General features: G+C 42.6%; 1 protein-coding gene across 4 annotated transcripts in view; it reads left to right on the forward strand.

Annotated features, from left to right (window-relative positions):
• Positions 1 to 9777, forward strand: part of GRAMD4 (GRAM domain containing 4) — a 110869-nt gene extending 101092 nt beyond the window's left edge. For all 4 annotated transcript variants that reach the window (XM_053406598.1, XM_053406596.1, XM_053406595.1 and 1 more), the window contains 5 exons: positions 1472 to 1619; positions 2132 to 2225; positions 5417 to 5501; positions 7364 to 7432; positions 8949 to 9777. In XM_053406598.1, coding sequence (XP_053262573.1) covers positions 1472 to 1619; positions 2132 to 2225; positions 5417 to 5501; positions 7364 to 7432; positions 8949 to 9050 — 498 coding nt within the window. In that variant the 3' untranslated portion in view covers positions 9051 to 9777. The remainder of the gene's footprint in view (positions 1 to 1471; positions 1620 to 2131; positions 2226 to 5416; positions 5502 to 7363; positions 7433 to 8948) is intronic.
• The last annotated feature ends 2042 nt before the right edge of the window (positions 9778 to 11819 follow it).

An 11819-nucleotide genomic window follows, 5' to 3' on the forward strand; every position in this document is an offset into this window, starting at 1 on the left:
TCAAGCAGAATTTACTTAATTAGGAGTTATTGCGCCAGCTTTTAAGATGCCAAATGGTTAAACAAAACTTTGACATTCCTTAGAGTTTGAGGGCGTAATATGCGAGTGAACATCGAGATAGCGGCCTGAGGGTCCATTACACATTTTATTTTATTAAGAGCTGAGCAGATCTCTTTCCTTGCCAGGGCCAGGACGGCAGACCACATGGGAACGTCTTTTTATCATTTATTGCGATGACACCCTGCGGTTCGGCCCCGTTTTATCGGGGTGGCTTACAATAAAAGCACGCCTGAACAGCCCCTTGCTTGCATGTGCCGCTTAGGATCGCAGCCAGCCTTTACAAAATACAATAGAGCCCACCTGAAATGGCACCGTTTCTGAATGAACGTGCGGCGCTGCATGTTCTCACTCTTCTCTCTTTGTAAGACCTTTCTGCATTTAGAAAAAAAAAAGTTTCTGCAAGAGAGGGCTGTACTGGAGCTTCTCTTCCCGATGCACTAGATTTCTCAAGAGTTGTGACACATGGACACGCTCCACACAGACAGTACAGGAGCTTTCTAATACAGTGGTAGCTCGGTTTTCGATCGCCGAAAACCCGGAAGTCAATGCTTCCGCTTTCAAACGCGCCTCGGAAGTAGAATAGCTCCCACTGAGGTTTTTTTTCCAGTTTTCTCTATTGAATTTGCAGGCTGCCCTTTTTGCCTCAGTTTTCAAACGTTCCGGAAATCTGGAATGGATTACGTTCGAAAACCAAGGTACCACTGTACGCAGTTCACGTCTGCGTACAGTGAGCTGCAGTAAGAAGTGGTATAGTTCGGTTTTATTGCAAAAGGCAAAGGTAAAGGGACCCCCTGACCATTAGGTCCAGTCGTGACCAACTCTGGGGTTGCGGCGCTCATCTCACTTTATTGGCCAAGGGAGCCGGCGTACAGCTTCCGGGTCAAGTGGCCAACATGACTAAGCCGCTACTGGCGAACCAGAGCAGCGCACAGAAACGCCGTTTACCTTCCCGCCACAGTGGTACCTATTTATCTACTTGCACTTTGACGTGCTTACAAACTGCTAGGTTGGCAGGAGCTGTGACCGAGCAATGGGAGCTCACCCCTTCGCGGGGATTCGAACCACCGACTTTCTGATCAGCAAGTCCTAGGCTCTGTGGTTTAACCCACAGCGCCACCCGCGTCCCAAAGTTTTATTGTACCACCTGATAATTCTGAATGGATAGATTGGATCTAATTCTGGCTCACGTTGAAACTCCACTCCCGACCTTTTACAACACTGGTCTACGTGGGCAAGACATGCAGTTGTGTTGGGTATCAAGCCTTGCCCCCCCCCCCATAAATGCACGTATTGAAGAATAAAGGCAGGGTGTTGTTGTTTTTCTAAGGATTGCATAAAATCGCAAAGCTGCCCCTGTGCGCTTCATGCATTTGCCGTGCATTAATGGTAATCCGATTTTATTTCCTTGCAGCTTCAAACGGCAACGTCACGAAGTTGCGTGGGCTCAAGCGCCCCGACGGGAGTAAACAGAGATGAAGACAGCAGCCGATTTCACACCACCAAGAGAGGCAACTTCTATGAAGTATTTAATCTGTCGGAAAACGAACGTCCTTTGTCAGGTAGCGGCGCATACGTAATACACGGGCGTTGGCCGTAAATAGAAGCGCATTTTTAAAAAAAGAATTGTGCGCAGTGCGGTGGTACTGAGAAAATGAACTGCCCTGTAATGTTATCTGCTGTTAGGTCCTGTGAGCAAGAGGCCAAATTAATTTTTTATCTGACATCCATAAGATTCTTTGAGCGAACCTGATGCCTGCCGCTTGGTTTGCCTTTTGTGGTAGCACGAATTTGAGAGGGCAGGAAAGGTTCATAATCCTGCGAGAGAAGTAACTTAACCCAGTTCTTGAAACAAATACTTCAGGGTTTAGAAAAAGTTTTGGTACGCATTCTGGAATTCTGGTGTGTGGGCTTTGTTGCTTTTAAAGAAAGATTTGTCACCATAACGGAACAAAACATGTCTGTGTCCCGTTTTATTTTTTGGGGAAAATGTCTTTTTCCTGGGCTGCCACTGTGAAGGTTTGGCCCCTCAATTTCTTGCATGAAGTATAATGTGTTGGTTTTCTTTTGACAGTGTGTGAGAATGGCTGGCGCTGCTGCTTAATTAACAGAGACAGGAAGATGCCCACAGACTACATTAGAAATGGAGTGCTTTACGTCACAGAAAAGTAAGTCTTTACGCGATTTGTAACGGGAGTTTTCAGCCTGGGAAAAAATTGACTACCTGGAAGCACCAGCACTTTTGTAAATTTCAAAGGGAAAAACACAGTGCAACTCCTTTTGCAAGTGCCATTAAACCAAAGGAGAAGGTTAAAGGTATTTCACATGTGTCACCGTAAATAAATGTAAGAAAAATATACAGGGTGTGCAAACTAGCCCTCAGTGGATTTCCCCCCTCATGAGAATACCAGAACTTGTTGCAACAGGATTCATTGACCTTTCACATGAGTTAGAACCAACTCATGAAATAGTAGGCATCTCCTCAAGAAATAATAAGAGAGTTGGATTTAATGTGTCAGAAAAGAGTCACCCAAGTGTAGCTGTAATATCCTGAATGTACGGATGTTCTTTCTCAAAATTAAACAGCGTTTCTGTGCGCTCTGGCTTCTGTCATGGTGTTCCGTTGCGCCAGAAGCGGGTTTTTAAAAAAATTAAATTATTTATTGGGTTTTTAAAATTATAGTTTTTATAATTTTCAAATTATAGTTTTACAATCAAACAAACAATAGTTTTGCAATCAATCAAACAAATTGTAGTTTTATTCAACATACATAATAAAAACAAGATTCCAAGAATCTCCTGGACTTCCCTCTTCCCCTTTGTGGGTCCTATTGTTAATCATTTCCTCCTTCATCTTTTATAATAATCCAAATCTTTTACATCTCCATTATATCCAAAAATCACCATTAAATGGCAAGTGATATTCCAATCCTACTCACGATTTTAACTGTTTATAATGGTCTTTAAGATAAATTAAAAATTTTCCCCATTCCTTACTAAAATTTTGGTCTTCCTGATTTCTGATTCTTCCGGTCATTTTTGCCATTTGAGAATAATCCATCAACTTAATCTGCCATTCTTCTCTGGTCGGGACTTTATCTTCTTTCCATCTCTGGGCCATTAACATCCATGCAGCCATGGTTGACTGCGCCAGAAGCGGTTTAGCCATGCTGGCCACATGACCTGGAAAGCTGTCTGTGGACAAATGCCGGCTCCCTGGGCCTGAAGGCAAGATGAGCCCTGCAACCCCATAGTCACCTTTGACTGGACTTCACTGTCCAAGGGTAATTTACCTTTTTGGTGGGTGCGGGTGGCGCTGTGGTCTAAACCGCTGAGCCTCTTGGGCTTGTCGATCGGAAAGTCGACGGTTCGAATCCCCGCAACGAGGCGAGCTCCCGTTGCTCTGTCCCAGCTCCTGTCAACCTAGCAGTTCGAAAGCATGCCAGTTCAAGTAGATAAATAGGTACTGTCCACAGAAGCTTGTGCATGGACTGATTGGCCGCAGGGCCATGTAATCGAAGGCTACCTGAGGGAGTCACTTTGCCTCTTCTTGAGGGCTTCCAAGTGGCAGGTTGAAGTGAATGTCCTGGTATATATATATTACTTGCTGTTAAGGAATAAAATCTTCTTCTCACTCACTCATGTTTTGCATTGCTTCCGAATCATTTTTAAAAGAACCACCTTGCATCTGGCAAGACAGGTGCTGTTTCTGCTCAACTGCCCATGTTGAGGTGGGAAGTTAAATGGCGCTTCTGTGCGCTCTGGCTTCCGTCACGGTCCTCTGTGTGCCAGAAGTGGTTTAGTCCTGCTGGCCACACGACCCGGAAAGCTGTCTGTGGACAAATGCCGGCTCCCTCGGCCTGAAAGCGGAGTTGAGTGCCGCACCCCATAGTCGCCTTTGACTGGTCTTAACTGTCAAGGGGTCCTTTAGCTTTTCCTTACCTTTCTCAAAAGTAGACAGGTCAAAGTGAAATGGCCTGTAGTTACTGCATTTCTGCAGTCTGAGGAGAAATGCTTCAGACTTCAAACTCAGTGAACCTGATGTGTTTCCAGAATACATTTTAATAATAATAATAATACATTTTATTTATATCCCTCCCTCCCCAGCCGAAGCTGGGCTCAGGGCTTCTTTCTTGCTGCCTTTCTGTGCACATGTTAGGCAGATCCCGGAATTCTACACTTTCATATACTTCAGAATCAGAAGACGGAGGGCTGAGCCAAATGAACTTTATTGGTGTGAAAGGGGGCATTCTGGGAAGCTGAAATAATTTCTCAGAAGTCTTTCTTTGTTACACCTGTGTGCTGGTGTTAGGCTACGTGACGATGTCACTGAAGACAGACAAAGCTCTCCACAAAGTGTTGCCGCCATTCTAAAGTATTATTAAAGGGACATATTATATGTCTGGCTCGATCCCAAGGGCTCTGTGCAAATTGCACACATAGAAGAGTTGGGAATCTTAAACCTATCTCCTCCCCTGGGATTTTTTCCTCTGCTGGGTTATGCCAGGGCAAGTGAGTTGTGCTCCTGGCTGCCCCTCTCAAGGAATGCATATGATAGATTAATGTACACATCATCACAGAGCCCCAATATTCTCACCCCATAAACTTGTTGAAACCCCCTCACCAGCTCCTCTCAAGGCCACCACATGAGCCTCGTTGGCCCTGAACCAGGCCTTTTCTGATTTGGAACGGAAACTGTTTATTTTTGCTCTCAGTGGAGTCAACCCTTAGCCAGAACTCATTTACTAGTCACTCTTGCTAGGAAAAAGAGCAACAAACTGTAGTCAGTTGAATCTTAATTTGTGCTGGGTAGTTATTTGCCTTCATGGGGGGGATATCCCTTTATTGCAAAATGGGGTGTTCTTTTACCTCATCTGTAATCTTCAATATTCCACGAAACATACAGAGCTCCAAGTTTTGGGTGATACCAAACATCGTCACACTCAGGGCAGGCAGATTGATTTCTGTGGGTAAAAAATAGACTAAAAGCACCTAGTGGTGAGAAAGAGGATATTCCTGAGACTTGAATCTTTCCTGATGAATGGAAGCGATATATCTGTGTGGAATTCCTTATGGAAGGGTATTTAATATGTGCTGCTTCTAGCATTGTGTATGCACATGTTTTGGTTGTAATGTCAGTGTATGACAGTCTCTAAAACTATATAGAGCTTAGTTGTTCGATTTGGTGTAACTGCTCTTTCATTTTTTTCCCATTTGTCTGGCAATTTAATTATTCCTCGTTGATTTGCAAAGCGGTTTGTATTTAAACTAAAAATTGGAGTTAGTTGGCAAGGCTTTGAATCATTTTGGTCCTCAAACATCTATATAATATGTAATGTTTTCCTTTCCTTTTGTCCAGTTATTTGTGCTTTGAAAGTTCCAAATCTGGTTCATCTAAAAGAAATAAAGTTATAAAATTGACAGATATTACAGATATTCAAAAGGTAGGTCCATAATGTCTGTTTAACATTTTTTTAAATAAATAATACGGATGAAGTTTGTATTCTTGTGTTCTGAGGCAAAAAAATTGAACATCACATTGGCACCTAGATCTATTATCTGTACAGAGCCACTTCTGGTCATTGTGTTGTGTTTCTTTGTCATGATCTGTGGAACCTTCAGATCATGTGGAGTTCCTTTAGCGCAACAACTCTGAAATACTTGTCTGAGCTAACTAACCTGAGACTACCTTTCCCAGCATATTTCTGGGCCATTGCAGATCCTACCCTAGAAGCCATCCTCTAGGGACCCCCATAAAATATTTGAGGGGGCAGAGCTCTCTCAAAGTTGATGGGCATCGCCATTCAGATGATGAGTGTCTTGTGATCGATTATGCAGTGTTTTATTCAAGTTGGCACCCCTGGACCCAAGTATGCGGGTGGTGCTGTGGTCTAAACCACTGAGCCTCTTGGGCTTGCCAATCAGAAGGCAGGCGGTTCGAATCCCTGCAACGGGGTGAGCTCCCGTTGCTCTGTCCCAGCTCCTGCCCACCTAGCAGTTTGAAAGCATGCCAGTACAAGTAGATAAATAGGTATCATTGCGGTGGGAAGGTAAATGGTGTTTCCGTGCATTCTGGCTTGCGTCATGGTCCTCTGTGCGCCAGAAGCGGTTTTGTCATGCTGGCCACATGACCCAGAAAGCTGTCTGTGGACAAACGTCGGCTCTCTTGGCCTGAAAGCAAGATGAGTGCTGCAACCCCATAGTCGCCTTTGACTGGACTTAACTGCCATGGGGTCCTTTACGTTTTACCTTTTAGTACAGTGATGGGGAACTTTAAATGCAGCCATCTAGGCCTCTCTATTTGGTTCTGGGGACTCTTTCCCAGGCCACCCAAGCCTCACCAGCCCTGCTTTGGACTCTCCTTGAGAGTTTTGGCCTAGCTGCACTGTGTCCCTGAACTCTTATTAGTGCTTCTTGTTTGTCTGGATGGAGGGATGTGTGAATGTGAAGAAACTACCATACAAAAAGATACCTTTCATATGCCTAGCTCCACTTACTGCTCTGGCAACCTCAAGGTTAGATTACTGCAATGCGTTATATGTAGGGCTGCCTTTGAAGACGGTTCGGAAACTTCAGCTGGTGGCGAATTCAGCGGCCAGGTTGCTCACCGGAGCAAGACAGTTTGAGCATATTACACCGATCCTGGTCCAACTGCACTGGCTACCAATTAGCTTCCGGGCCCAATTCAAAGTGCTGGTTTTGACCTATGAAGCCTTAAATGGCTCAGGACCGCAATACCTCAAGGACCGCCTCTTCCCATATGAACCTACGCGGACCCTGAGATCATCTTCTGAGGCCCTCCTTCGTGTGCCCCCTCCTAGAGAGGTTTAGAGGGTGGCAACATGAGAACAGGGCCTTCTATGCGGTGGCTCCCCATCTGTGGAATGCTCACCTGGTGCCTTCATTATACACTTTTAGGTGCCAGGCAAAAACTTTTTAACTTTTTAACCAGGCCTTTTGTTGACCTGATTGACATCCTATACGATTTTAAAATGTGGCTCTTTTGGGGGGATTGTTATTGGGTTATTGCTTTTGCTTTGATTTTATATGTTGTGGTCTTGCTGTGAACCTCCCTGAGACCTCCAGGTATAGGGTATAGAGAGGCTGTCCAGGAGTGACAGTGGCCCTCAAGCCTGCAGAGGGGTTGTCCACCCCTCTCCTAGTATTATGATGTTGTTGTTTTAATGCCCTCCCTTTTGTGCTATCGACCTGAGAAGGTCTCCAGCCCTGGCCAGATTGGAGCCTTTCTCACGTTGCCTCCACCGGTTCAGTATTTAAGTATTTCCTTTTTCGTTCTTCTTTTCAGTACAAAGTGCTTTCCGTCCTTCCCGGATCCGGAATGGGGATTGCAGTATCAACGCCGTCTACGCAAAAAGTGAGCAAGCAAATAAAAGGATCTTAACGTGTATTGCACCATCAATTCTGCCGGCTGAAATATTAATGCTGTGATGACCTTGTCTGTTTTTGGAGCACTTAACTTGAGCCACGCGGATTCCTTTACTAAACCTTTTTTTTAAGTTGTTGCAAGCATCTGTGCTGCAATTTGCAACGAAAGGGAATTTAGTCATTATCTTCAGGGAAAGCGAAAACGTTTCGGGTCCTTTTTTAGCTTGCATATGCATAGGCCGTCTTAACAAAAATCCACCACAGCGAGTGTTTTAGAGCAGAAAGGGAATAGCGAGTCACGTTATTTGTCAGTAGTAATGGAAAGAGTATGGTGATTTGGGGAAGTTAATAATGAGAAACTTATTTAGTGAAGGCATTTGGTAAGAATGACTTGAACGTAACCTGAGAATAAGTCCCATTGAATTCAGTGAGACTTCTTCTTTCCCAATTATAGTTTATTAAATTTTCAAAAAACAATAATACACAAATACACTCCAATGCATGCTATTGTTTCTTTTATTTTGTTGACTTTCCACCCTGATTTTCATGATAGTTTGTTTTTTTAATTTCTCCCCCTTGCTGCACCCTGTTATTTCTCTCTTATAGCATAATAACAACACAGTTGTACCTTGGAAGCTTAGTTCCCAAACATTGTGGCTCCTGAATGTCGCAAACCCGGAAGTGACTGTTCCGGTTTGCAAACTATTTTTGGAAGCCCAACGCCCGACGGGGCTTCCACGGCTTCCAATTGGCTGCAAGAGCCAATCGGATTAATCTGTTACAGACTTTTAAAAACAACCACTAAAACAGCAATTTAACATGAATTTTACTATCTAACAAGACCATTGATCTATAAAATGTAAGCAATAATCAATGTACTATACTAAAAAAATAAATAAAACAGTATTGTAGATGATAAAAATTAAAATTATTTTTTTTCTTATCTGCACTGATGATAGTCATTGTTTAGATGGTTTTTTTTATCCATTTCCGAAGTTGCACAATCAATCAATCAATCAATCAATCAGTAGCTGAACTGGGATCCTCACAGTCACAAAAACAAATTAACTGAAAAAGCCTCAAAACAAAAAATGCAAAATAAATAGCAAATAAATATCAAAAACAAAAGCAGCAAACATCAGCTCCAAATATCACCTTAGAACACTGCAATCAGAAACGGAAGGCTTGAATTACAATGGGAGGGGGACACAAATTAGCAGTGCAACAGGAAACACAGGGGACGCAAATTAGCAGCGCAACAGGAAACACTGGGGGGTGCAAAAACGGAGCACGTTCGCCTTCCCAAAAACATTCGAAAACCGGAACACCTATTTTCGGTTTTGCAGCGCTCGGGTTCCAAATTGTTCGTGAACTAAGCTGTTCAAAAACCGAGGTACCACTGTATAGGATTGCGCAGTTCATTCTTACCGATGCGCTTGGGATCTCCGTATTTCAGTCATTATTGTTACTGACTCTTCTGTTTTTCTCTTCCTCCCCCCTTCAAGCCTTTGGTGTTTGGTGCCATGGTACACAGAGACGAAGCTTTCGAGACGATTTTCAACCAGTATATCAAGATAACTTCTGCAGCATCCACCAGCGAAAGCTAGTAGATCACCGTGGGTTCTCCTGGGGAGACGTCTATTAATTTTACTCACTCGGTAGTGAATAAAAAGGTGGAACATCCTTCATCGGTTCTGCAATAATTTTCTTTGATGCATATGTCTTACGTTACACACAAGTGTATTTTATATACGCCTTCCATGTCTTTGTTTTTTAAAAAAAGCTTTTGTAAAAAACAGAAAAATAAAAAACACGGCGAAAGTGCTATCATCACTATTAGCCTTGCACATCAAGCACTTTTAATGTTTATTTTACGGACATTAAAAAGCTTAGGAAGATCCTTGGCAAAGCTAGCTCGAGGGGCACGCCATAGAAGCTGGCTTGCGCCACCCCGAAAACCCAGGGTGTGATGGTACAATCTCTGCAACGGGTTCTGCGCACAGTCCAATTATTATTGATTTCAGTAATGCCACGTAACTGGGTGCAGAATGGCAGCCTGACTTTGCAAAACGTATTAACTGCGTGTTTTTGGGAGCCCTGATAAACGAATTCTGGAGAGCTTTTGATAAATATAAATAATATTATTCGAGCATATGGAATACCTGTAGTTATATGTCTGAGCAAACTTTCTTGCTATGACCCCTGTACCTTATCAAAGAATTCCCATCTTTTGGAGTCCTTTGTGCTGAGAAATAATAATAATGTCTCACAGTGAGAGTTGGCCTGCTCTTTCATCCCCTGATAAGATAAACCAGAGGAAGCCACTGTTTTCAATAGAAAGCACCTTTTAGTAAAACTTGTCATTTTTGTGACGAATCTCCATTTTTAGGAACTTCATTTCCCTTGCCCCACCAAGAATAAATTGGCATTGTGCTGCCTTTACAGTTTCACTGATTTTCTACTTTCTTCTTTTAAAACGTTTGTTCTAATGAGGTGGTTTTTTTAAGTTGTGAAAATTGGTTTCCTGTAGTCCAGGCTCACTCTATGAGGGCAGGTTTGCGCACCAAATTCACACAGCAGAATGTTTGGTCTCCCCTCTCCTCAAGTTAGTAGTATGTTTGGGAGTGTGTGTGTGTGTGGGGGGGTGTTTTTCCCCTTATGCACAAACATGCCAATTTATTTTCCGTTGCTGATCATTCTTGCCTCTTGCAGGCTTCCTCTCTGCTTTTTAATTCAATAACACTTTGTACGCGGAAGGCTTTCATCGAGAAGAACTAGGAATGGACTCCCGATTTTTCAAGCGCTAACTCCATGTTATGTGCAAATGCATATATATAATGGATTACCAGTGGACCAATTTTGTTACTTTTAAACGAGCAGCTTCAGGGGATTGGAGATTGCAAGCAGAGAAGTAATTTGGGATCTTTAACCCTTTCTGCACTCACATTTTCCATCTCATGATCATTTCCTCAGCTGCTTACCCTGTGAGCTCCCAAGTCCTTCATCGGCAAAGGGCAAAAACGCAACTGGAACCCCAGTGGGAGGGAGAGGGCGAAGCAGTTCAGTTGGGGAAAGGATTAAGCACATACACCTCCGCGTGCTCCATCCTAAAACTTGTATTCATTTTTCTTTTTAAAAAGGCAATAGGGGCTCTGGTTATTAAACAGTACACTTGACCGCGGGAAAATGAACTTCTGTGGACTTCAGTCTTTGTTAGGGTAGAAAACTGCTTTCTCCACATTGTTTTAGAAGGAGTAAATTTGCAAGGGAAATAGGAGTGGCAGGATTTAGCAAAACACACTTTTCTTTGACTGTGAAACTCCTCCTCTTCTCAAAGGGACTTAAGCAGACTTGGAAGTTTGGTCTTGAATCCGATATGTCAATGCAAGACTCACAGTATTCCAGTTTCACCAAGAGCAATGTTATAAGTTTCTCGGCCCAACACAACTTCATTTTTTTAAAAAAGGCAATTGGCAATTTATATACTTTTTTTTGAGCAAGTATGTTGTATACCCTTTGAAACCAGTTGAAGGAACGTGGGCATAACACAAGTTGGACTTTTATGGGAGGGTTTTGTCAAGCATCAGCTCAGCAGGTAAACAAGTTGATAAAAAGATGGGTAAAATAAGCATTAAATCAGAATTGTAGAATATTGAGTTGTCTTTTCAACAGAAGCAGATCCCTTAGGTGTTCATGAAGTTCTCGTTTTTTGAAAAACAGATTATATTTTATACAGAGTGAGCTGTTTTTCTTATTTTTGTATCATTTTCAAATGTAATTTTTACCTTCACTCTGATCATGAAAGTACTGGTTCTGGTGAACCCCTCCCACTTGTGGCCGACTGAAGTATTGTTCTAGAATGTGGTTTCTTGAAGTCCTGTCCGGCTGTGATGTATTGCTAAAGCCACAATCAGTCCCTTACCTTTTCAGAATAGAACAATGAAAATAAAATGCCAGTATGTCGTAGTTTTTAAATTTTAGTTTCCCCTCTCTGCTGTGATACTACTAATACAGGTTTGTTCGAAACAGTCTGCACTTTTAACAATGCAAACTTTTTTAAAAAATAAAATGCTATGGTAGTAATGTATTTTGCAAACTGAAATGCAAAGGGGGTTCATTCCATTATCAAGTAAACGAACTGGATATTTACAGATCAAATCTGCGATAAGGTGGGCAGACAGGCATATACTTTTGCAAAATCCAACTTGGCATTACACAGAAGTACTGCAAATTTAACTGCCATGTCGTGTGATAGGCCATTAGTTACAATAACCTAAAAATAACTTCGGCAGACTTGAATACCTTAACTGCTTTTTATTTCCTATGTCCTGAAATGTTGAGCATTTGCCAGGCTATTCTGTATTGATGTAACCACT

This window comes from Podarcis raffonei, chromosome 10 (assembly GCF_027172205.1).
Source record: "Podarcis raffonei isolate rPodRaf1 chromosome 10, rPodRaf1.pri, whole genome shotgun sequence".
Classification (NCBI taxonomy): Eukaryota; Metazoa; Chordata; class Lepidosauria; order Squamata; family Lacertidae; genus Podarcis; species Podarcis raffonei.